We start from the raw sequence: 27804 nt of genomic DNA on the forward strand, positions 1-27804 counted from the left end.
GGAATTTTTGAGTCACTTTTGGCTCATATAATGTTGCTTGCTTAAATGTTTCAATTGGTTTCAATTAGTGTTTTCTGTTCAGGGCAGTGTTACTTTTGTTGACTAACAATTTTAGTCAGATTTTAGTTGACTAACATTTTTGAGATTTAGTCAATTAAAACTAAAAATTCAGATGAGTAAAATACGACTACAACTCAAAAGACTATGACTAAAACTTAATTGAAATTTGCCACCAAAATTAATACTGGCGGGAAAGACACACAGGGGAGGGAGGAGAGAAAATTAACCACATGGGGGCTGAGGGATTGGAATACATGGGGGACTAGGGAATTGAGACACATGGGGGGGATGGGGCTGAAAGAATGAAACCCAGGTGTCACTCTAAATTCCACCCCCTACCCCTCCACGTCTCCTTCCACCAAGCAGTGTTACTTTTGTCGACTAACAATTTTTGTCAAATTTTAGTCGCCTTAATATTTTGGAGATTTAGTCAATGCAAAATTCAAATGACTAAAATTAAAATGGCTTTTTAGTCAAAAGACTATGAATAAAACTAAATTGAAATTTTCCACCAAAATTAACACTGGTTCAGTGGAAGGAGTAGACCCAAAATTGATAGATATCGTACTTTTCCTATCCGCATGAAAAATTAAAAAGCATAAACCTAGCTACCATAGATCAAGAAAGCCACAGCAGTGATATTAAACGATTTGGAAACCATCTGTGAAATAAAAAGTAGAACACACACCATTCATTTGACATTGGTATTTTCTTTGTATATAAAACCATTTGAGGTATATTTAGAAAAAATGTCAACTTATAAAAGAGAGCAGAGCAGACATATTTCATAATATATGTGCAATATAGCCAAAATAAGTTATTAAAACTGATGTTTAGGCCACTCACAAATAGTGTAGTAAATCAAACACAATTATTATATTTATATAGCGCCGACAAATTCCGCAGCGCTTTACAATGGGTGGACCAACAAACATGTAGTTGTAACCAGACAAGTTTGACGCACAGGAACAGAGGGGTTGAGGGCCCTGCTCAACGAGATTACATGCTAGAGGAAGTATGATAAAGTGACACAAAAGGTAAGGGAAGTATTAAGGAAGTCGTTTGGTAGAATAGTATTCAATGAAGACTTAGTGTGTTTTTTTTGCTGTTGTTTTTTTTAATGACAGTTAAATGATGAATTAGTTGGGAGCCATTAACAGTTTATTTGATATACTTTTGTGAAAAAGTGAGTTTTTAATGATTTTTTTTGAAGGAGTGGAGACTAGCTGAGCGTCTAATGGAAAAGGGAAGGGAGCTCCACAGGAATGGTGCAGCCCTAAAGAAGTCATGAATGCGATGCGAGCATCAGAGGTGGGAGTACGAACAGAGGATAGACGCAGGTCTTCGGCATAGCATAGGGGCCTAGACGGGACATATTTGTGTATTAGGGAGGATAGATAGGTAGGAGCAGCATTATGTAGAGATTTTGAAGCAAGAACAACATTTTTATATTGAGCCCTATATCTTATGGGAAGCCAATGCAGGGACCGACAGCGGGGTGAGGCATGGGAGGTGCAGGCGGACAGGAAGATGAGCCTCGCCGCCGGATTCATTAGAGACTGAAATGGGGCAAGTTGGAAACACGTAAGACCACATTGAAGTGTCCGGTGTGGTCCCTACGGAACAGTCAATTAAACCAAGTTTAATACTACTGGGCACATAAGGGCTTGCCATCAAAACATAAATAAAAAAAACAAAACGCACTGAAAAAGCATTACTACAAAAAGCTATTTGGATTTATGATGCCACTCTGTCTGAACAGTCTTAAAGATTAATTCAGCTACACAGCATTCTGTTAAAAAACAATCTTTTTTTTTTTGTCAATCTTTCTTTTATTGAGGCAGGGTTTAAATGGGATACAGAATGAAGAGGAGGAGATGCATAGTATTAGTACATAGTGGGAGCATTGTAACACAATAGTACATCTCCTACGATTGGGAGCCTCATTTTTTTTTTATTATTAAGTACGCTTTCCAAAGAGTTAGGATCCTGCTTAGAGTTTAAAAAACAATCTTGCTTGCGTTAAATTTAAACTTCTGGACAGGTGACATTTCCCCTTTTCCTCTACACAGCTGGATACATTTCACAAGTATCAGGACAGTCAGATGACACGAGGACCAGTCTGCAATTTATAGACTTTGTTTATTTCACAGTTTGACATACTTTAATTTAGTTTTATATGTTTTCTACTAAGTTAGATATAAACTGCACTATAAACTTGAGAATAATGAGAATGTTGTAACAACAAGGGATGCTAGTAGTATCAGAGTGATTATGAGCAGGTTAGAAAAATACAAACATGCAAAACTGAACCCTGTACTCAAACTCTCACTACTCCTGGGCAGCAGCAAAGACTATAGCACACATCAGCCCCAATATCACAAATCCATACGCACATTTAAATAAATGTATGGAGGTTTTTAGTATCACTCCAATGGCCATTAAAGTGTAAGCCCACCTGCCACGTCAAGGCAAACCTCCTAGGTGAGCCCTACAATAGCAATTCACCTTGCTGCTTTAAGCCAAAAGGCAAAATCTCTAATGAGACAGAGAGGTGCATTTTTATAAACCCCTACACATGTGGCCGGTGCAAGGATTTCTGCCGCCCTAGCCAAATATCCATTTTTCCTCCCCCTCATTTCACTAACTCACTGACAGTCACACACTGGCAGACACACACACTCACTGACAGACACACAAACACACACACTCACTCACTGACAGACACTCTCTCTGTGAGCTCCCTCTGTTCAGCTCCCACGCGCGCTGCAGAGTGATGCCGGGCTCCTGGCATCACTTTGCGGTGCGCGAGGGAGCTGAGAAGAGAGAAATCACAAAGCAGCGCTCCCTCGCCGCCCGCCTTGGAATCCAGTTAGCCGTCCAACTGCCTGCACGCCTGCCTCCCTCCAATGGACCCCAGCTAAAAAACCCACCCAGCTCTCCCAAAGGTAGGGAGGCTGTGTGGATTTAGATTAAAATTGAAAAATATTCTGTGAATTTTTTTGGGGGGGGGGATGTGTGTGTGTCTCTGGCTGGCAGTGTTTGTGTGTGTGTGTCTGGCGGGCTGGCAGTGTGTGTGTGTCTGGCTGGCAGTGTGTGTCTGTGAGTGAGTGTATGTCTGTCTGTCAGTGTGTCTGAGTGATTGTGTGTGGTTGTGAGTGTTTGTTTCTATGAGTGAGTATGTCTGTCAGTGTGTGTCTGTGAGGGAGCCTGTGTGTCTGAGTGATTGTGTGTGTCAGTATGGATGTGTGTGTGTGTTTGTATGTGTCTGTCTGTAAGTGTGTGTGTATGTGAGGGAGTCTGTGTGTCTAAGTGATTGTGTGTGTCTGTGAGTATGTCAGTGATTGTGTGTCTGTCAGTGTGTGTCTGTGAGTGAGTCAGTGATTGTGTGTGTGTCAGATTGTGTCAAATCAGTATGTGTGTGTATGTCAGTGTGTCTGAGAGTGTGTGTCTGTCAGTCAAAGTGTGTGTGTTAGTCTTTAACAGGAAGAGGTGTGGCTCTTGACTGGAAAGGGTGGGGCAAATATAAATTAGGGGTACCCGAGTTCCGTCATGCCTATGGCAGCACAGATCCAAAATACACCACTGGCTGTAGGTGCAGGTATAAGGTGTCTGAAGTGGAAATCAATCAATAAATTGATTATTTTGTGTATCTGCCCCTGGCCAAATTAAAGAAACAGTGCGTACACGCTCCCTGAAGTAATTCACACCGGACACAAGTTTCAGGTTAATGAAAAACTTGAGGAATGTTTATTAGAGGGGGTGGCATGCCCCTTATAAAGCAAAATTACATCATAAGCATTGTCAGAGATAACATTGATTTATACATCAATAATTGGTTAGGGGTTAAGTGGTTGATTCATTGTTTGTCCTACCAGGTGTGATGTCACTGGCATCTTGCAGGTCTCCCCCAGATTCCAGCGCCATCTTGTTAGTGAGGATGTTATTCGATGACTAAGGGAAACTCCCTGGCCCTAGCGGCCATTTTAGGTAAACTAAGTAAATCATATTATGAAGTTATAAATGCTGATTCAAGAACTATAATAGTAAATAGACATTTTACTAACTAGAGAAATTAGAATAATATTTCATGTCTACAACAGTCCCCCCTTAAAATGGCTGTTTACTTAGAAGACAACTACAACTGTCCCTACTGTGTCCCTAATTGGCTGCAGCTCATCTACCTTAACAAGCCTCGAACGCTTCACTGCGTGGGTATCCCGCAGCGGCTAACCCACTACTTCTCCCACGAGAGACTTCTGCCCGTAAAGACAGACGCTATCCCTGGGCTATCCCTAAAGGAATGCAGTTGTCTGTTTGAATTGATGGGACTGGAGGGGTGTGTGGTGTGTCACATTCTGTGTCATCAACGTCTTGGTGTAGAAATGTGGGAGTTACGTTATCAATGGTTTGTCCCACTGTCTTCTGTAAGTATTTCTGTATACAAGGTAGTATGCAGCAAGTCAGGAAGAGAAAGATAACTGTCACTGTGAGGACTGCCATTCCAACCTGGAATAAGGTTTTCTGCCACCCATTCATCCATCCAAACCATCTATCCCATTTGTTGGGGACCCCAGAATTCTTTTGTAGTTCGTCAGAGAGGCTGTCCAACTTCTCTATTGCCATAGTCACCTTCCCATTAGGCCCAGTGTTATCAGGGATAAAGGTACAGCAGGTCATGGTGTCGGGGAGTATTTTACATACACCTCCTTTTTCTGCCAAAATCATGTCTAGGGCCATCCTGTTTTGGAATGTCATTTGGGAGGTAGCTTGCAACTGCTCTGCCAGACCCTGTAGGGCATCTCTGGTGTAATTGAGAAACCGTTGTTGATTGTAATAAATATAATTAATCCGGCGGAGCTTGGCCGCCGAGCGGTGCAGACGCAACTGATATGAGCTCCTGCCGAGCGGGCACGATCCAGGGCAAAAACGGCGACCACTACACCCAAAGCCACTCAGGGGTGCACCACCCACGTCGGGGGTGCCCCCCTGAACCCAGCGATACCACTCCGGGGCCTGTAGAGGCCGGGACGGCAGAGAAACAAATGCGGCCTACTGAGGCTGAAACCGGGGAGAGGCGGCCGCTCTCTCCGACACCACAGCCACTAAGCGACTTCTCCGCAACTCACCCCCCCCTTGGACCGGTGGGGGACATCCCGGTCCACACTGGAAGCAAGCAGGCGACCCAGACACAAGCCAAACCGGGGAAAATGTCCCACAGGGCAAATCTAAAATGGCGGCCAAGCGCAAACAGGGAAAGCGGAGCACACACACCCAACCACCCATGTCACCTTTGGAGACGTTTGATCACCTCTGCACAAGCTTCAGGTATGCCCTGCAGAAGAGGGGAGCTACCTCTCGTCAAGCCGAAAGAATAGTGACCTCGTGGATACGGCCCGCAGCACGACGGAGCTACTATAGGCAGACGCCACGAGGCTCCAAAATGGCCGCCCGACTACGCAGATACAAGCGGGCCCAGGGACGGAAAGTGGCGGAAGGCCTATCGGGTGCAACCCCCTACCAGCAACTGAAGCCATTGCCTAACCCACGTCCTTGGAAGGTACTACCGACCACCAAGACCACCCGGGATATAGCCTGCAGCACTGAGAGCAGCTGGAGCGGAGAGACATGCACAGAGGCTCCCGCGAATGTCTGGGGCCGGAGGAGCGACCAAATCTGGACTAACAGGACACTATCCTCTATCATGCAAGTCAGCAAGGGTATAGGGTAGCGACATGGCGCACCAGCGCAGGAGGGACACGCTCAGATATGCTCCCCCTAAGGCTATATTTTGTTCTGCCTTCCACTACCCCTTATCATTCTATTTGCCTAACAGGTTTATTACTGCTGCCAGAGGGAATGAACATTCTCATACAATCTATGTCCCCTATGTTTTTTAATTGCCTACTGCTTATTCATGCCAGGACCTAGACAGGCCTCCTCACTAACTGACGGGGCTGTATAGTCTCACACTAGTAAACAAAGGCATAATGACCTAATACTGTCCAGAGGGCAACCTATTACTTTAATAAGCGGATAGAAATTGTTACTTTGCATAGCCTGCAATCCAACCACTAGATAGTCAAGAGCCTAGATTCAAGCGAGATTAAACCTATTTGTGCCTTTGCTGTCTGCAACCTATGCTCCGTGACATACATGTCTATTTTAAGTTTTGCATTGTTATTCTACGTTAATGATTGTTATAATGCAGCTAGGCACTTACAGCATAACTACTTAAAAGAAAGGTACTCTCTTTTATTAGCCTTAGCATTAAGCGATACACTGCTATTAGAACGTATTACTATATGCCAGGCAAACCTCAAAACGTATTTTAAGCATATTTTAAGCAAGCTTAAGCATATTAAGCGTGGAAGCACGAGCCTCACTTTTGACGCTGCTTTTCTGTTTAAGCCTATGTACCTATCAAGCACTGAAAGCTTATACATTCTAACTACACAAGCTTGTTTCTTGCATGTCATTCAAAAAAAAAATGTGCCGTTTAAACTGCCACGTATTTGTACCACTATGAAAATGCCTGCAGTTGCTGTCGTGGCTCTGCATGATTATTGTTATCTGATGCACACATAAAATAAAGAATTAAAAAAAAATAAAAAAAAAAAATGTTACTCTAAAGCTTTCATGTTTGTATAATTAAGAGCGAACAATGACCCTTGATACATAAGTGATAGGTAAAAGTATAAGTCACTGTGTCTTACGTGAAGGGTAAGTCAGGAATAATAAACATATTGGGAAACAAGAATTATTCTTTATGCATGTAAACTCAGATCTGAAAAGAACATAAAAAGTACATATACAGGAAATAACCAAACAAAAAAGTATTTAAAAAGTAGTCACATTTTCTAAAAGTCCCCCCCCCTTCCCTTTTCCATCCAGGCAGAAGTTCCACCTGTCATCTGTTTCTCATTCTTGCACATATACATACTGATGGCTTGGTCATAACTGGAAAGAGAGATGTGACCAACCACCCTGTTGTTTCGGACATGTACAAAGCTCCCAACCACCACCTTCCCCTAAAAGACTATGAGCACTTACTTATTTGCCCCTCTAGACTATGCCTCCCAGCTTAGCAAACTATCCAGCGGTCCCAGGTATGTCAGCGCACTTGAGAGATACAGCACAGGGGATGCGGTGAGGCATTGAACATACCAAAGAACTTGAGAGAGCTCGATGTACAAACGAAACGCACCATCCGCGACTTTCCACCCAGCACTCTGGAACTCTGCACTGGATCGGAGGATTGCAGCCCAGTCAAAACTTAACATCCAGACCATTTGTGTTAGACACCTCTGATCAAATCGCTTTTTGGACAGAATGGGCACTCCAGGGAGAACTATCCATAGAGAACACACGTTTGGGGATGCAGGCACAGAAACCTCATTTTTGATTTTATATATATACACGTTATTAGGCGCCAAAGTGTCTGACTGTTACCACCTAGAAACCTAGGCGCCAAATGTTGTACAAAACCTATTGTTTTCCTCGTGACCCAGGTATAAACATTTAATTTGTCCCAATAAAGCAGTTCTTCACCCTACACTCGGCTGTGTTTGGGTGACGCAGCTATAATCACTAAAGGGGAAACATGAGTCCTTGGCGACAACACTCAGGTCCCTTGCAAGTAGGCTGCCACAAGAGATATCTATCCAACTTATGCGTGCACAACACTCGCCCCAGATGGAGGGATCTTGAATGGCAAAAGGTCTGTCACAGACTAATGTATGTTTTTGACTTCATATGTTTTCCTGTGCTCTCAAAAATGAAATACACTGCTCAAAAAAATAAAGGGAATGTATGAATGTATTAAATATTCTTCTGAAATACTTTGTTCTTTACATAGTTGAATGTGCTGACAACAAAATCACAAAAAAATAAAAAAATGGAAATCAAATTTTTCAACCCATGGAGGTCTGGATTTGGAGTCACATTCAAAATTAAAGTGGAAAAACACACTACAGGCTGATCCAACTTTGGTGTACAGTAATGCCCTTAAAAGTCAAAATGAGGCTCAGTAGTGTGTGTGGCCTCCACATGCCTGTATGACCTCCCTACAACACCTGTGCATGCTCCTGATGAGGTGGTGGATGGTCTCCTGAGGGATCTCCTCCCAGACCTGGACTAAAGCATCTGCCTACTCCTGGACAGTCTGTGGTGCAACGGGATGTTGGTGGATGGAGCGAGACATGATGTCCCAGATGTGCTCAATTGGATTCAGGTCTGGGGAACGGGTGGGCCAGTCCATAGCATCAATGCTGACACACTCCAGCCACATGAGGTCTAGTATTGTCTTGCATTTGGAGGAACCCAGGGCCAACCGCACCAGCATATGGTCTCACAAGGGGTCTGAGGATCTCATCTTGGTACCTAATGGCAGTTAGGCTACCTCTGGCGAGCACATGGAGGGCTGTGTGGCCCCTCAAAAACATGTCACCCCACACCATTACTGACCCACTGCCAAACCGGTCATGCTGGAGGATGTTGCAGGCAGCAGAACGTTCTCCACGGCATCTCCAGACTCTGTCAAGTCTGTCACATGTGCTCAGTGTGAACCTGCTTTCATCTGTGAAGAGCACAGGGCGCCAGTGGCAAATTTGCCAATCTTGGTGTTCTCTGGCAAATGCCAAACATCCTGCACGGTGTTGGGCCGTAAGCACAACCCCCACCTGTGGACGTCGGGCCCTCATACCACCCTCATGGAGTCTGTTTCTGACCGTTTGAGCAGACACATGCACATTTGTGGCCTGCTGATGGTCATTTTGCAGGGCTCTGGCAGTGCTCCTCCTGTTCCTCCTTGCACAAAGGCGGAGGTAGCGGTCCTGCTGCTGGGTTGTTGCCCTCCTACGGCCTCCTCCACGTCTCCTGATGTACTGGCCTGTCTCCTGGTAGCGCCTCCATGCTCTGGACACTACGCTGACAGACACAGCAAACCTTCTTGCCACAGCTCGCATTGATGTGCCATCCTGGATGAGCTGCACTACCTGAGCCACTTGTGGGTTGTAGACTCTCATGCTACCACTAGAGTGAAAGCACCGCCAGCATTCAAAAGTGACCAAAACATCAGCCAGGGAGCATAGGAACTGAGAAGTGGTCTGTGGTCACCACCTGCAGAACCACTCCTTTATTGGGGATGTCTTGCTAATTGCCTATAATTTCCACCTGTTGTCTATCCCATTTGCACAACAGCATGTGAAATTGATTGTCACTCAGTGTTGCTTCCTAAGTGGACAGTTTGATTTCACAGAAGTGTTATTGACTTGGAGTTACATTGTGTTGTTTAAGTGTTGCCTTTATTTTTTTGAGCAGTGTACATTTTTAAAAATCCATATCTGATTCAGGGGGCACTAGTAGTGGTTATAGCGAACATCTGATCCTGAATGGGGTTCTGTCACCTAAAATGACAGAGCTTTCCGTGGGTACATGGAGTTACCCCAAGTAAGGGGTCATTCGATGCCTCGCCATCCCCTCCATCACCCCTCCAAAAAGCATGCGGATTGTTGGTCCAGGGACCAAGAGCACTCTCGTTGAAGCTCCAGAGTTTCTGGGCTGCTCCCGGTTTGGCATGCCGTGCCGTGCCGTGCCTCAGTGGCACCTGATAAACAATGGTGATTATGGTATTTTAAAGAGAGTGGTGGTCGGGGAGACATGTATCAATCTTAGGTGACCAGGTGGTCCGTCACACTAGCTTAAACAGTTTGGAAGGAATTGTGAAGCCCATTGAATTAGGTCATAAATAGGAAGTGTGAGATACCTATGGAATGGAAAAATTGGAACAAAGCCAAAGCTGCAATTTATATTTCTGTGGCCAGCATAAAAGAGGAAATACAATAAAAATTTTCTATTTGGATTAATGTTGGTCTGAAACACAAGGGGATCACGTATTTTTATTCCTATACCACATAAAATACCTATATTTTATCTGTTAAATTGGTATAAATAATTTGTCATCTGTTTTTATATGCACTGTGACTATTTTTGTTCTTAATAAATAATGCTTTTAGTTCTGCCTTTGTCTGGTAAAGACTGAAGAGACCAATTAAGTTGAGTTTTAAAATTGCATAGGTTTTATTCTAATTTAGTTAAAGAAGTAGTAATATTTATATTATTATAATTGTGGGTGGTGTTAAGGGGGATTGTTATCATTATTTCTGGTCTACTGCAGACAAACAGTAAAGTTTAATCCTTTCACCTTGCGCACACTAGGAGTAAGGTGCATTTGTAACAGTAGTCAGGCCACAGATTTAGAAAAACCACAAAAAACAAAAACAAATAGTGGACACTCCATGTTTAAAGAAACACAGGAGTGGGGTCGGAGCCTGACTACACAAGGGAGCAGTCGCCATTTTCCACAGCTCCGGCAAAATAAAATAAAATCCCGCAAATATCGCGCACATCGCACCCCAAAGACACACGAAAGCGCCAGATAAGGAAGGAGGGCACAGTAAGGAATCCGCCGATGCAGTTCTTTCACACCGCGACACGAAAAACCCGCAGCCGCGGCCCTAAGGCCTACCACGCGGGAAGCAGCGCACTCGAGTTGGAGTGGACCCCGGAGGTGTGGGGCAGTCTCTACACGCTCGATCCGACCCAGAAAGCACCCTCTGCGGAAGAAATGGGGAGGAAGCTGCAGAAACAAACGCCATCAACCCCACAAGCTCACCGGGACATCAGCCAGTTACTACGAACACCAATGCCGGCCCCAGCCCAGACTCACCAGGCGGAAGAAATAGACACTCGCCGCCACCAAACTCCAGCAGAAAAGGGGACTTCTACCCCAAACAGGGCAGAAGAAGGGGCTCCGGCAACAAAGGGGGACATCCAGGAGATGCTGACTACCCTCCAACGGAACCTCCGCCAAATGTTGGAAGCCGACTTGGCAGCACTCCAAAACAGAGGTACAAACGCTGACAGCCCGCACCCACACGACCGAGACAGATGTCCTAGGCCTGAAACAAGACCTGCACACATTACGCGACCAGGTACAACAGATGCAAGCTAATCAGCTCAACATAGTAAACCAAGTCAGCATACTAGATGATAGGGGCAGAAGAAAGAACATTAAACTCAGGGGGATCTCAGAGGCAGTACCCTTGGAGGAACTACCACACTATATCAGAAGGCTGGCATCAACCCTTCTCCCAACTCGACAGATAAAACAATTTTCCTTCAACGGGGTCTATAGGATTACCAAATCCCCACAAGCCCCTACCACAGCACCACGCGACGTCATCCTACGGTGCCATTCTATGACAGACAAAATGGGCCTAATAGCTGCCCTTAAGGGGAAGACGCCGTACAAATTTGAAGACAGCAACATCTCCGCTTTTCAGGACTTAAGCAGATCTACTCTAATATGGCGCAAGGAGATGCAGCCCATCACTAGACTTCTCCAAAACGCAGGACTATCATATCGGTGGTCCACCCCCAGATCGCTGCTAGTCACGAAGGAAGGGAAAACATACAAGGCCACTGACCCCGCAAACGGCCCTGCCTTCATAACAGCCCTGGGCCTCACTCCGCAAGGGGCTCTTATCCCAGGCACACCCAATACCCGCCAGAGAGACTCAGAGGACTCCCCCTCTCCCACGCGCAGAGGAGGACGAGAGCCGGAAACCTGATCTCGTCCACAAGAACGGACTTGAAGTTTATAATCTTATTGCTCATGATTTCCTTTCTGCTCCTTTTTGTCTTTATGTGCTTTTATTTTTAATTATATGTTGAGAGGCTACTTTCACTGTACACACAGCCCTCAATATCTCTCATCACACAAAACCTAGGCTCTGCGATGCCACCCGCACGCTCATCTCTAGTCCCCAATAACATGGCGACGGCCCTTCATACTGGGTCCGGCGCTTTGTCGTCCCCCCCCCCCCCCCCCCAACGCCCTGGGGTTAAAGGGCACAATTAACACAAAGCGCTACAGCCCACACCTAGACCTCAACACATAGGGCACACATACCCAAGGTGCACGGACACGATGGGTGTACCCCTATAAACCTATAGAATGGATAAACATGCTTCAAACCACAACACGACTCCAGATAGACGACACCTACCAGCTAGGTCAAAGGCCATCCTACACTGGCCCAAAACACTCAGGGACCAGACAGACTATAGTACCACATAGTGACTAGACATCGGTGCTAATGCACCACTAGCCCCGCCTGACACACTTTCACACGCCAAAACCCTCACCTACAACCCGGCTGCCCTACGACTACATACACCCGACTCTAACGGGGTACACTAGGCACCTTCTACCATACGGGGTAGACAGGCAGAGGGCAAAATGTCTTGGGTCCACGCGACAAACAACGCCAGGTGGCGATTCGGACGGCCCACAAACGCCTAACCCATAGTAGACAACACCCAGTGGATGAGCCACTCCAGTGCACCTCACAACCTAGCTCACACACATACTACAGTAAGCCAATCGTTATAACCAAACAGTCCTTCATACTAAAAACGTGCATAATATGTTTTAGCCAATTCCATGTATTGACATGTTTTGCATACAGGTTCACTCATTGCTGTTGTGGCAAGTGAAGAAATGTCTGTACTAATACTATGGCACTGAAAAATAAAGAATTAAAAAAAAAAAAAAAGAAACACAGGAGTGCAATGTCCGTGTCCTTTTACCTTACAATGTAAAACAAAGTTTATATTGCAGGGTTAAGTCCACTTCTAGTGGCTATCAGTGTGATAGCAATAGCAGCACTTCCAATACACTGACCAAGTGCATATGATGCGGAAGCCCCATAGGAAAACATGGATTCCATGCTTTCCAGTGGGGAAGTTTGATTGGGTGCATTAGGTCTTGCATCGAAGTGGACATCAGCGTAGGAAGCCATGCCTCCTCGGTGACCTCACAGGAAGTGGGAAAGTGAACAGAGTTAAGGGAGTCTCAGCAACAAAGACAGTGCTTACATTGCTTCCATAGGCTACCTCTTGTAGCCATCACGTAGACAGCCACTTAACCCCTTAAGGACACATGACGTGTGACATGTCATGATTCCCTTTTATTCCAGAAGTTTGGTCCTTAAGGGGTTAAGGAGCTTCCTAGTATAGTCCTGCAATTATTACAGGACCAATGTTCAGTGTCTTCACACTCTGCATGGAGACTCAGATCACTCCCCATGGAAATGTATAGAGCCAGTGCACCTCTATGTGGAGTTTCTGAATGGTGTAGCGGGCGGATTGCCACACGTGCACTTGCTCCCCAATGTTTTTCTATGGCTAATATCTGTAATAATGATCACAGCCAGGGGAGGAGCGTGGCCGTGAGTACAACTATTTATTTAACAGTTGAAGTGGAGACCAAGAAATCCATATAGTTAACAAAATATTTGAAATGTTAGGAATACAGGTTTGTATTCCTTTAAAAGAAGGATTCATAATGCTATCTTGAACTGCTTTTGGCATTTTGATTAATGATGTGTTTATGGAATACCAGGCTGTGTTGAGCAGGTAACCATTATCCAAGTTTTAAAAATTCCACCAACATCTTCACCTATGTGCCTCTTAAACAGCCCCTCCCCTCCCATTAGTGGGCCCTTCCCTTCCCTGTCCCTTAATGTTCTTTTCCTCTCCCCCCTCTTTTCCCTGTCTCTTGGTGTTTCCCTGTCTCTTGGTGTTTCCCTGTCCCTTGGTGCACCCCACACCCCTTTAGTGGTCACACTCTCCTTCCTGGTGTGCCTCCTTCCTCTATTGTTGCATTGCCAAGCGGAGCGGATCCCCTAAAGGAGCTTCAGTTTTCTGTACCCGGCCGGACTGACAGGGAGTGCTCTCTCTGTGAGCAAACAGAAGCTCCTGTACCGCACTCCGCTCCACTCTGTACACACTGACAGTCACACACTCAATGACAAACACATTGATCTGACACACATTTATTGACACTGACAGACACTCATTGACAGACACACTGATAGTCACACACAGACACAATGACAAACACTCATACAATTAGACATTGTCACTCACAGACACACACACTTTGTCATTCACACACATCACATACATTCACTAATTATTTTATAAATACACATTTTCCACTCAGCCTCCCTACCTGGAGAGCTGGTGTGGATGATGGATCGGTCCCTGGGGCTGCTGGGCGGCGTGCGGCAGTGCTGTGATCAGACGCAGCGAGGGAGCTCTAATGTCACCGCTCTGCTCCCTCGCGCGCTGTCTACTGATGCCGCAGGAGCCGGACTATGATGTCATATTCCGGCTCCTGCGGCATCCGTAGACAGCCCGCAAGGGAGCAGTGTGGTGACATTAGAGCTCCCTCGCCGCGTCTGATCACAGCACTGCCGCACGCCGCCCAGCAGCCCCAGGGACCGATCCATCATGCACACCAGCACCACTGCCGCGCCAGGGGTCAAGATGGTGACCTGGCAGGAGGGAGAGCTTCCCTCCTGCCGATCACTGAAATATCGCGCCCCTAGAGCCCATGTGCCCTAAGGCGGCCACCTGTGCCGCCTTATGAACGCGCCGGCCCTGTATGTCTTGACCTAGAGCACTTCTCAACTAACCTCCAAACTCTCCTTTTACCTATCTCAAACCACACCTGCCCTAGCTCTGCAATCTCCTTCTACAATTCCACCCTCTCCTCTCAACTAGACATCATGGCACCTCCTACATTTAAAGCAAGCAAGCATCCCCCACTATAACCTTGGCACACCAAGCTGCCTCGATACCTCGAAAACGCTCCAGAACTGCTGAACGCTGGTGAAGAAGTCTCACTCCGCATCTGACTTTCTCCACTATAAATTAATGCTGTCCTCTTACAGCTTGGTTCTTTCCTCTGCAAAAGTAAATTACTTCAATACCCTCATAACCACACTCTTCCGCCAACCCAAACTTTGCAACGTCTTCACTGACAAGATCTCTACAATCAATCAGGGAAGAGATCTCTCATCTCTCTCCTTCCCCTTACAATATTTTCCCCAACCTAACTCCCTCTGCTGTTCTATGTTCATTCACACCTGCTACAGCAGAAGAGGTTTCTGATCTGCTTCAGTCCTCCCACCTCACCACCTGCGCCCTTGATGCTATCTCATCCATACTCTGTCTCCTCTCACTAAAATTCTCAATCTCTCCCTCTCCTCTGGCATATTTCCATTACCAAACATGTAACTGTAACCCCGATTCTAAAAAAGCCCAACCTTGACTCTAACTCCCCATCCAGCTACCGCCCTATCTCACTACTGCCTTTTGCATCCAAGATCCTTGAAAGACTTGTGTATATGAGATTGACAGACTTCCTCGAGTCCAATTCTCTGCTCGACCCACTTCAGTCTGATTTCCGTGTTCAGCACTCCGTGGAAATGGCTCTGACCAAAGTATTAAACGATCTACTCGCTGCAATATCTCATGGTCACTACTCGATCCTAATTCTCCTTGACCTTTCCGCTGCTTTTGATACTGTCGATTATAAACAGCTGCTTCGCATCCTCCGTAATCTCGGTCTACGAGCTATTGCTCTCACCCAGCACTCTTTTAGTATTGCTTTCTCTGGCTCAGCCTCTTCCTCCCAACCACTCTCTCTCGGTTTCCCCCAAAGTTCTGTCCTTGGTCCCCTACTGTTCTCAATCTATACTGCCTCCCTTGGCTTCCAATATCACTTCTATGCGGATGACATGCAAATCTAACTGTCCTCCCCTGATCTCTCCCAGCCCCTCTTTATTTGGGTCTCTGACTGTCTCTCTGCTATTTCTAACTTGATGGCTGCCCTACTTCCTTAACCTCAACTTGTCCAAAACAGAACTTCTGGTTTTTCCTCAAATGTTGCTACCCCCGTTTCTGTCAAAAGACAGAATTTGCAGTGCAACTGTAAGGCATGCAGCTGCAGGCAATGCATTACTCAAACGTTGCATTGTTGATGGAGCAGTGACATCTTCCCCTTCACTGCCCCTTGCTGGTTTTGGTGTTGTGGAACTTTCATAACTTCACCACCAACGTTTGGCATAAATAGAGGTTTCTCTCTTAAACTTGCTTAACTGCAGCTACAAAATCTCATTTTCACAGTTCAGCAGTAATTAATGGGCTTTTTTGGCATGTGATAAACAATGTATTCCTTGGAGAGTAGATATTCTAAAGAGAATATTCTTCATATCTCACTGCATTGCTTAGCAACAAGCTGGTAATGTCAGTTTTTTCAGTTCAGGGACGTATAGGTATACTAATACCCAAGAAGCCACCGTAATTCCTCAGCTAATCATTCTTCCAATTTTAAATCCAGTAATTATTTAAAAGATGGATTATTTGATAACTGAAGTTCACTGTACACAGACAGCAAATGTTTTTTGGGGTGTCCTTATAAAATATATTTTTGTTCTAAACAGTTGTAAAGACCTAGAATTGGCATTCAGTTGAATTTCTTCCAGGTATCAGTTATAATTAGGTTCAAACATATTTTATACTTACATAAGAATAAAGACTTAACGAAGGTGAAGTAATTTAAGAAAATTAGAACCCTTTATCCTGAGTGTGTGAGTTGACCACTTCAGTGATTTAAATGGGAACGGTCACCCCCCTCACCCTAAATTATTATTATTATTTTTTTTTGTTTGTTTTTTTAAACAGTATGTTTAAAGATATAATCGCCCACATCTTGAGCAGAGGAGCTGGACTGAGGTCTATGAGGGAGGTGGAGACTAGCATGCCTGCCACTTCCATTAGCTCAGGGGAGCGAACAGAAGTAGGAAGGAATCCTCCCTGGCTGTTTGATTGCCAGCCAAGGTATAATTCCCTGGTTAAATTTATTTTCTCATAGAAATCAGCACTTTTATAAACTGGGGTTAAACTAGGGTACTCCTCACCCATAAAGCACTTCTGCTTTTGGGGTGTGGAATGGTCCTTTAGTTTTGAACGTTATTACACCATTTTTTTCTTCTGTTTTCTTTCTATTCTTCCTCTCATTTAAGCTATTTAACCAAGAGTTGGCCCTTTTAAAGCTATGGTACATAAGAGTTTAAAGATATAGGATTTACATCCAAGAGTGGTGCATCCAACATTTGTGAATGCCACTACTCTTCAGGTAAAGCCATATCCAGAAAGTCCAAGTCTTCACTGCCACAAACCCTCCAAACAAAAAATTCTCAGACAACTCTTTCAGCATAACCTAACATTTTCATTTTTTTTATTAGACATGCTAAGATTTGGTAAATATTAAAGGGACACTATAGTCACCAAAACAACTTTAGGTTAATGAAGTAGTTTTGGTATATAGATCATGCCACTACAGTCTTAATGCTCAAGTCTCTGCCATTTAGGGGTTAAATCACTTTGTTTATGCAGCTCTAGTCACACTTTACTGCAAGGGACCTAAACATAATTTCATGCAGGCTGTCAGTCACAGCCAGGGAGGTGAGGCTAGGTCTTCATAGACAGAAACGAAGGTGATTTAACTCCTAAATGGTAGAGAATTGAGCAGTGAAACTGGAGGGGCATGATCTAAACACAAATACTGCTTCACTACGCTAAAGTTGTTTTGGTGACTATAGCGTCCCTTTAATTATTAAATCAAGGGACCGGATACAGTGTAGTAGATATTAAAGACTTTCTTTTAAAGATGTACAGCTATTGAAATAGCTGAGCTCTTTCAGCAATCTCAGTCTTGGAGACAATTACCATCATACTTTGTATTAAACCTTGGAGGATAAAGGGTTATGCAAATACTATGATTTAACGCCAGTTCTGACACACCAAACACCATGGAGTGAGTAATGTGGCACTTTCAAACAAAAGCAAGTAGTTTAGCATCTGGAAGCCAGTCGTGCCAAAATAAAGAACTAGTAGACTTTAAAATGCATGTGGAAGAAATGCCAGTATTTCTTCCCGCACCATAAAAAAAAAAACCAAAACCAAAATAAACTGCCTACATCCACAATAAAATAATATCTTGTATAACTAGAGTGGAGATATACAAGTTTACAGTTTTATTATTAAGTTTCATTTTCAAACATTTGTAAAATATTTCCAGTATTTCTCTCTTCCTATTGCTAAATTGTAAAAAATATAATTACAAAAAATAAAATAAAACTATATTTATATAACAAAAATAAAATAAAAACAAAACTTTTACCTAAAAATGCATTCTAACATTCTACGGATCCACATATTTAAGAAATGTTGAACACAATGGTTCATGGATGATTTTCTAAAAAGATAATCAGACAAGAAAAAACAAACAAAAAAAAAAACATTCCACACATCACAGCGCACTATACACCATGTGGTTATGGTGCCAGGAGTTGCCCCCACCCCCCCATTTTGTGAATAATCAATCCATTTTAGAATGGTTTGACTTCTTACCTAGAGTTTACCAGGCACCATTCTATGAATCCTCTGAGAGCGTGAAACTCCTGCGTAGACATTTGGCTGAGAGCGTTAGCTGATCACTCTGATCCAGTTAGCCAAGCCCTGGGCCAGCGAGTTTAGCTCAGGTAGAGAGCCTCTGGCTCTCAATGAGGTTGTAGTGGACGGCACTGGGCAGACCGATAAGAACTCAAACCATTCTAAAAATTGTCTACTTTCAATGTGTGCTGTTGTGGTTATGGTGCCTTTAAACATTACTTCACACACACACACAAAAAAAAAGCAGAAACTCCTACAAACAGCAAATCCTGATATACTCCGCAAGGCAAAGGAGGATGAGTATATTCCTGGCTGTCCGCACCTTATGGCATCAGGGCATTGGACATTCATCAGCATCTTATCAACTTCTGAAAGATACCGTATTTATCGGCGTATAACACGCACCTCATTTTAAGAAGGAAATTCCAGGAAATTTCCCCCCCTCATCCCATAGTGTCCCCCCCCCCCCCTTTCCATAGTATTCTCCACCCCCACCCATAGCGTTCCCCCTCATCCCATAGTATGCTCCACCCCCTCCCATAGTATACCCCCCCCCCATAGTGTCCCCTAGTGCACTTTCCCTCCCCTTGTCCCATATTTACTTACCTGTCTTGAAGCGTGGGCCGGCTTCACAGCGTGCACCGCGGTACTGGAACTTCAATTTCAGGTTTCCGGCGGGACTGAAAGGAAGTGTGCACACTTCCTTTCAGTCCCGCCGGAAACCGGAACCTGAAATTAAAGTTCCAGTACCGCGGTGCGCGCTGTGAAGCCGGCCCACGCTTCAAGACAGGTAAGTAAATATGGTATATCGGCGTATAACACGCACCCATAATTTCCCCCTATTTTCAGGGAGAAAAAGTGCGTGTTATACGCCGATAAATACGGTATCTACTTTTTAGCTGCTTCTACAGTAAGACATACAATGAGCTGAAACATTAGCACAGCATTGTTACATCTTCCCCACTATTAACTGGGAACCCAGAGAGTTAAGCAATATGATTCATCACTATACCCTTTGGCACAATATAGTGTTTAAAAAATAAAAAAAAGTTAAAAATACTTCCAAATAAAAATGTAAAACATTAAATAATCATGAAAGTTGGGTGCATAAATAAAGGCATCTCATTGCTTGAATCTAGAACTCACATTAGTAAGGGGTAAGAGGGCACTGAGCCTAGTGCAAAACACATACAATTTTGTTATTTTCAGAGCTTTTAAAAATATCTATGAAAGTCCATTAAAGTGCCAGGTGCGGTTTTAGTCTCACTGGCCAGGTACTGTATTATTCTCTTGTCATATTAATGTTAAAAATCATTATTCAAGGGCAGCAGCGCTTTAGCCTTTAAACCTTTTGGTCCGAGAAGACAATTTCAAACATCCACTTATAGTGCAACCGATTTCATAGCAGCATGTCACATCCAGATCAGGAGGACCTCTAAAATCTAGATGTTTATCAAAAGTCAAGAAAATTGTGATTTCCTTGGGTCTTGGATCAGAATGTTCAAATGAGGTTTATCGTGCAAACAAAATAAGTACAAATGTTTTTCGGTTCACACATGGTAAATAGCTTCTGCTATATGGATGAATGGAATAGGAACCATCAACTGGTCTTAAACTTGATCATGGACTGTTCTGAAATTTGTTACTATAAACTGAATAAAAGGCACTTGATTGCTTCATTTAATGCACTTCATTAAATAATGATAAACATCTATGTTGGGGTGGATGGGCTGGGGTTTTAAGTCATCACTAGTCAATGCTTGATTTGTATCAATGGGACATCTTTATTGGCCATACAGGAATCACAACTCCAAATAGCAGAGGCTTCAGCGGTTAGAAGTGCATGAGCAAACTCAGTCAACCCAGTACATGTTCTGTGAAACCACTTCCGACAAGAAGCTTCACACATGATGGAATCCTGGACTTCATCAACATCTCCAGAACATATTCCACATGGGTATAATGGACCTTTGGATAAATGACCAGAGTGTGAGGCATGGAGGAGCCATCTATTGCACTTTTCATGCAAGGATACGTCGTCTTTTGCTAGTTGTGGTGCACAATCTTTAACAGGAGTTCCTTTGTTGTCAACAACATACAAACAATCAGAAGCAGGAGAATGGACGTCTTCTGTACTAGCAGGAGAGAACGATGTAATATCTAAAGTTTGTCTCTGACGATTAACAGTTTTTGGGGAGCATCCTTTTGGGCTTCTAAAGTTAGTTTGTTGTGAAATATAAGCATGCATTGTATCCATATGCACATTCAAGTTTGATTTTTCCTTTGGACTTCTGTGATGAGCTACTCTTAAGTCAGGGTTATTTTCTGAGATTTGGAATTTCTCAGTATGGTTAGTTCTGAAATGCTGTCCCGGGAAGGTAATGGTTTGATCAAACTCAGCGTTAAAAGAGTGATTATCTTGAATGGAAGTGTTGAAGTAGTGCGTTTTGTCATAAGGCTTCCGCACTGACTTTTGAGGAAGAGGAGTCTGTTGTTCCCTGCGGGGTGAGGCAGAAGAATGAGAGACCATTCTAGGTGGGTTTGTGAATGGCATTCTAAAAGCCTGTTGATCTCCACTAGCACTATATCTAGGCTTGGTGAATTGGCTGTAGGTCAATGGAGGTGAAACACTATATTCATCAGCAAAAGGATTCGAAGCTATGAGATGGTTGGAACTTGTGTTTGTTGGTGGAGCATATTCCGAGTGTGAAGATCTCTAATGAGGGCAGAAGGAAAAAAAAAAAAATACAATTTGAAACATGGAGATATCAAAACCATCCTATCAAAGCGAAGGAATACTTACAGAGTTATTGAATAAAGTAAGAATTCAAGATGAATTAAAGGTAAATTCAAGGTGATTTGTTTAAATTTAAAACCAAAAGTAGCCAAAGTGAAAGCATAGCAGACTTGGAGGACTTACAAAGTCTGGTTATTTTGACCTTAAATTTGAGATGTACTCTGAATTCTTACTTTAAAGAATAGCCCTCATAATCTGTAAGAGACAGCGGATAAAGAATAATCATGCAAAATACAGAGCAAAAATGAGGGTAGAGAGTGAACACAACCAGTTGAGTTTGGGGTGGGGTGAAAGAAAGGTGAGCGACTTATAAAAATAGGAGTTCTTTCATTAAACTGGGAATTGTGGGGATTTGAAAATGGAACTGAAAATAAAAACTAGAAATGTCCAAAGTGGACAAATTGCCAAGTTGGGGATTTGTAATTTTTCAGTTTAGCAGTTCTGGCATAAAATTTGCAATTTCATTTTCAGTTTCTCTACAATTCTAAGTTCCAATATTTAGTGCAAGTATGAGACTCCCCTAATAATGACAGCAGCATGGTTTATACTTCGATCTTGATCATGAATAAATTCAGCACTACTTTCCTTACTACAAGTAATGTATTGGGGTCATAATTAGCAGTTAAACTCTAAATAGGTTATTCACACCCATCCTCACCATCCACCAAGTGAGCCAGGATAATCCAATCAATGAGCTATTGGCTCATAAAGCAGTGGTATGAGACCCCAGCTGGTTTGGTGGGTCCTGAAGACAGCTTTAAAGAGCACTGTTCATAAATACATATTTTTAGTGCATCTTAGAATATAGGTCAATAATGTCACCAGCCTATGTCACAGATACATGTGTATGTCCTGACAACCTACAGCACCATTAAATCAAATGACAGTTGATGGACATGAATCTCCAATCTAAATATTGATAGACCATGCAGGGCAACCATAATATAATCCAAGGCACTGATGAATGTTTAAGGGCCATAATAGAATATCTCCGTATCAGAATATTGTCCTCCAAAGGGTGGCAGTTTAGATTTTAAAGTTTATCCAGGGTAAAAAGCAATATTTTCAAGTCAGGTATATTCTTTAGAACGAGGAGAAAAATATATTGATATAAAAAACAAAAAATACACATTACCTCTAGGCCAGATCTTTGTTTCTTTTTCTCAGGACTTCGAGTTGGTACACCTGAATGGAAAAAAACATAATCGCCAGCTGAAAAACATTTAAAAAACAATATATAAATGTTTTATATTTTATTTTTAAAACAAAAAGCTACATTAATAAAGAGCAAATGTTTTTCCATAAAACCAAAACAACCATAACCCTTTATTTTTAGAATACCGTACCCCCACTCCAAAAAAAAACAAAAAACTGCTAAATCCTATTTAGGACAAATTATGAGGAATGGTTTATTGCTGAAATATCTTGCTGACAAACATATGAGAGGAATTTCATCTATAAACTCCTAGCACTATGTTGATTCAGGATGGTCATAGTCCAACAACTGTTCATAGTTTATTTAGTTCAGTAACGAGTTATTTGGGCCACTTAACTACATAACAGAGTTTTGTGGATTCATATGGAAAATAAAAAATAATAAACTCAGATACTCCAGGCTATACAGTCAGTAAACAAAGACTATACTTCTCACTTGAGAAAGAGTTGTATATCAACTGGTATGACAGAGAATAAAAGGTTAACAAGCAAAACATCCATATTTTAAAGGGATTACTCTAATCCTGGCCATGAAAAGGCTACAGGGGCAATCAAATCAGCATTATGAGGATAACTGAAACAGCTTATGTGATGATAATGCTCTGTGCAATGCCAGCGCACTGTAAATTTGACCCCCTGCCCCTCACTAATCTGTCTTCACTGCAGCAGGGATACAAAGACAGGTATTTTTGGTGTCCATAGGATGTGTAGATATTGTGTGTCCAGTTTTAAAATTCCATGCCTGCTAGTAAGCTGAAAGGAGCACTATGCACCAAAACCACAGCTCACTTGACAAAAAAAATAAACGCATCTCCCAGTTGAAAGCCTTGTTCAGCCAACTACAAACTTGCAAGAAGCAACATCACAAGGATTAGGGTCACCCTCCATGGACACCCATACCACCTCTTCTAGTCTTTGACTGTCACCCCATTGAATGCGCACCCCCCACATCCCCTAAGTGACGCCAGTGGATATAGAGGTTTGTGTAAGTAAGTGTTAGTCAAGTTGGCTGTGTCTGGATGAACCCTGTTTTTTTTTTTTGGTTTTTTTTTAAAGCCAACTTGCAAGTAATTTGACAATAAAACTTGGAAAATCCCTATAAAGAGACTCTTTGCACTATAAACTCTACACTGAGCTCTAGTAGATAGAGATAGAATATAAATACATAAAATTCCAGGGGACCAACACTCGTAGTCTCCCAGTCGCTCTTTACTTGCTCTGGTAGAACATAAATCCAGCACAATGTGCACAGCAGCCTCGATAGAGCGCATTTAAAAGGACTCTGTAAGCATTTTAAAATTTGCTAATTTATTGTGTAATATAGTATAAATGTCAACGTTTCAGTTCGTAACCGGAACTTATTTATTTCAAGTTTTCAAAAAAGTCCAGGAATGGACTGCAAAAGTTGACATTCATGTAATACTGCATAGTAATGCAGCAGATTTGAAAATACCAAGTTCTTTTTGAGTGAACTCTATTAAGGTAGGGAGATTAGAGATATACACACGTACACGTTAAATTCCCCCTATATTATATTGCAAAGTGTAGTATAATAAGCTAGTGTTATATAAATAATAATTAAGATGACATATTAAAGGATACATCAAACACACACACTAAGGATCGACCGATTATCGGTCTGGCCAATATTCAGCAATATCGTATCGGCCTATAATGATACCAATATTGCAGATGGCAACTGACCATCTCCAGTTCCCCTTTCTAACGCTTGGGAGCCTTAGGCCGTCAAAATGTTGCCCCGGCAATGTTCCGTACAGCATACTAGGCCTGCAAAAGTTGGAGAAAGGAAAGAAGATAGCGTGTGCCGGGTCCCAGACCACAATTCAGTGTGAAACCCACTGGCAGCCTGCATAAAGCCACTGAACAACACACACACACACACACTTTAAAAAAACATGACTGACATGTATATTTTGTACATTTACCACTCAAAAGAAAGATTAAAAAAATAAAAACACCATTATGAAATAACATGTTTGGTTAACGGCAGATTTGTGTAGAAATTATGTATTTTTTCAAAACTGTAAATGTACAGAATATTGGTACACGTCAGCCTTAAAAAGACCACAGATTATTGGTATTGGCCCTAAAAAAGCAATATCAGTTGATCCCCAATACAAACACAGCATAAACCACTCAAAGTTGCAAGTAAATAAAAAGACAGTGTGTAGTGAAAGCTACTCTGGGTCATGGGCTGCCATGAGAGGGCACACCAAACACTAGGACACACCACCCACTGGCTGCCATAGCACACAGGGAGGGCACGCCACCCACTGCCTGCCAGGGGGTAGTGTGTAATGAAAGCAAACTCTAGGTCATGGGCTGCCATGAGAGGACACCACCCACTGCCTGCCATAGCACGCCACCCACTGCCTGCCATATCACACAGGGAGGGCACGCCACCCACTGCCTGCCATAGCACACAGGGAGGGCACGCCACCCACTGCCTGCCATAGCACACAGGGAGGGCACGCCACCCACTGCCTGCCATAGCACACAGGGAGGGCACGCCACCCACTGGCTGCCATAGCACACAGAGAGGGCACGCCACCCACTGGCTGCCATAGCACACAGAGAGGGCACGCCACCCACTGGCTGCCATAGCACACAGAGAGGGCACGCCACCTAATGGCTGAAGGGGGGGTAGTATGTAGTAAAAGCAAACCCTGGGTCATGGGCTGCCATGAGAGGACACACCACCCACTAGGACACACCACCCACTGGCTGCCATAGCACACAGGGAGGGCACGCCACCCACTGGCTGCCATAGAACACAGGGAGGGCACGCCACCCACTGCCTGCCATAGCACACAGGGAGGGCACGCCACCCACTGCCTGCCATAGCACACAGGGAGGGCACGCCACCCACTGCCTGCCATAGCACACAGGGAGGGCACGCCACCCACTGCCTGCCATAGCACACAGGGAGGGCACGCCACCCACTGCCTGCCATAGCACACAGGGAGGGCACGCCACCCACTGCCTGCCATAGCACACAGGGAGGGCACGCCACCCACTGCCTGCCATAGCACACAGGGAGGGCACGCCACCCACTGCCTGCCATAGCACACAGGGAGGGCACGCCACCCACTGCCTGCCATAGCACACAGGGAGGGCACGCCACCCACTGCCTGCCATAGCACACAGGGAGGGCACGCCACCCACTGCCTGCCATAGCACACAGGGAGGGCACGCCACCCACTGGCTGCCATAGCACACAGGGAGGGCACGCCACCCACTGGCTGCCATAGCACACAGGGAGGGCACGCCACCCACTGGCTGCCATAGCACACATAGGGAGGGCACACCACCCACTGGCTGCCATAGCACACAGGGAGGGCACACCACCCACTGGCTGCCATAGCACACAGGGAGGGCACACCACCCACTGGCTGCCATAGCACACAGGGAGGGCACACCACCCACTGGCTGCCATAGCACACAGGGAGGGCACACCACCCACTGGCTGCCATAGCACACAGGGAGGGCACACCACCCACTGGCTGCCATAGCACACAGGGAGGGCACACCACCCACTGGCTGCCATAGCACACAGGGAGGGCACACCACCCACTGGCTGCCATAGCACACAGGGAGGGCACACCACCCACTGGCTGCCATAGCACACAGGGAGGGCACACCACCCACTGGCTGCCATAGCACACAGGGAGGGCACACCACCCACTGGCTGCCATAGCACACAGAGAGGACACACCACCCACTGGCTGCCATACCCCATGCTGCTCAAAAGGTAGGAGAACGTGCCGTTTCCTGGCAGGCATGTTACACACCTGACATGTTCCAGCTCCTCTGTCCATGGCCCTGGATGATCCCCTGAGCCTTACCTGCCGGCCTCCTACCGTGCGAGGCGGACATTGCGAACACGTGGAGCCGGGCAGAGCTGGGCCCGGGAAGTGGTAGTGCTGGACCCGGCAGGCTCTCTCCTCCCAGCAGGGGGAAGCGGGAGGCTCAATGTGGGAGGAGTGCACGGCCTGTGTGTAGAGCTACCTGCTGGGAGGAGGGGGCAAGGTGAGAGGCAGGGGTGTGACCGTGTGACTGGGGAGGACTAATTAAGGATCTGCACCAGCTAACTCTTATTCACACATAGCATTTATATTTATTTCTTCTCAAATTCCATGTTCGACTGCTGATACTGTAAATAACTTTTACAGAATGTTTGTAAACTCAGTCTAGCAACTTCATTCCAAGAAAATGAACTGCTGTTATGGCCCTGCTTGAGATATTAAATAACATGTTAGCCATTGGTCCCTTTTCCTATTAACCCTTGTAATGCCAATATTAGTATCCTTACAGTGACCCTTCTGGCCCTTCTTTAACCCCTTTATCCTTCATGGTCACCACATTCCAAACATTAACCCTTTCCAGACAGACATTGCTAATCATTTCCAGTTCTTATTGAATCTCATTGATTGCACAGAGCCACCCTTTATGTTCCACATTAAAGGGATAATTCATCAGACATAAGTGAGTGTCTTAATGTGTCTGGAGTCTATCACATTTGTGACAGTTTATAAAAGTTTTAGAACTGGGGGCAGAAACATCTCCATGGCTATTAATCATGAAGCCACGGTTCCCAGGGTTTAATTGTCAGGCGCTAAATCACCTTAATCTTGTGCATTCACCTTTAATCAGTAATCTGTATTACTCAATGAGTAGACCTTGATTGGAGTGCTTGCAAAGGCTGCAGATAAGAAAGCTGCAGCTTTTCCAAGCTGTTTTTAACTATACCCCCAGTGGTAGAATGCATAAATAAAAGCAAACATGGTTTAATTTTGGGTATATCTACTTAATAGTAGTTAAAAATAAACAAATAACCATAACCACTACATCTGCTTAGGAACTGCTGGTTCTCCGTAGTAAGTTGTAAAGGTGGAAGCAGTGTTAACAGGTAAGAAGTCAAAATATTCAAAAATGGTTTAACTACTTACCTTGAGGGGTGCCAGGGCCCTGATGGCAACATAATCACTACAGTGTGCTGTAGTGGGCACGGTGCTTGGAGTTTTCCTTTAACTTTTTTGCACCCTTTGCCCCCCTTTCACCGGCATCTCGATTTTCTGGATGTCAGAGTTGGGAGATATGCAAGTATCTCATCCACTGTCATTATTGCCATCTCAACCATCATCACTGTTACAAGTACCCTCTGTCTACTACTTTGCTGCTACTTTGTAGCAATATATTTGTTTCTTTCCTCGAAATAACACACAAAAGGAATTCCCCCTGCCATTCGTATTAACGAATGACCGAATACCCGGCATAAGGAGTGTGCAGCTTATTAAACGCCTTGTTAACCTTTTTCACCACCAAATCACCGAGCAAAA

At 44.3% G+C, this 27804-nt stretch overlaps 1 protein-coding gene across 1 annotated transcript; it reads right to left on the reverse strand.

Moving 5' to 3' along the window:
• Positions 1 to 19531: 19531 nt before the first annotated feature.
• Positions 19532 to 26421, reverse strand: PYGO1 (pygopus family PHD finger 1). Its single transcript, XM_063445702.1, has 3 exons — positions 26257 to 26421; positions 22365 to 22441; positions 19532 to 21148 (listed from the first exon to the last, which is right to left on the reverse strand). The coding sequence occupies exons 1-3, from the start codon at positions 26339 to 26341 to the stop codon at positions 20186 to 20188; spliced, it is 1125 nt and encodes a 374-aa protein (XP_063301772.1). The 5' UTR covers positions 26342 to 26421; the 3' UTR covers positions 19532 to 20185.
• Positions 26422 to 27804: the final 1383 nt, after the last annotated feature.

This window comes from Pelobates fuscus, chromosome 3 (genome assembly GCF_036172605.1).
Source record: "Pelobates fuscus isolate aPelFus1 chromosome 3, aPelFus1.pri, whole genome shotgun sequence".
Lineage (NCBI taxonomy): Eukaryota > Metazoa > Chordata > Amphibia > Anura > Pelobatidae > Pelobates > Pelobates fuscus.

Coding starts and splice junctions, on each gene's coding strand:
- PYGO1 (XM_063445702.1), bottom strand. CDS start 26,341: ATGTCCGCCTCGCACGGTAGGAGGCCGGCAGGTAAGGCTCAGGGGATC. Junction 22,442..26,256: donor GAGGAGCTGGAACATGTCAG/GTGTGTAACATG, acceptor AATGTTTTTCAG/CTGGCGATTATGTTTTTTTC. Junction 21,149..22,364: donor AACAAAGATCTGGCCTAGAG/GTAATGTGTATT, acceptor TGCCCTCATTAG/AGATCTTCACACTCGGAATA.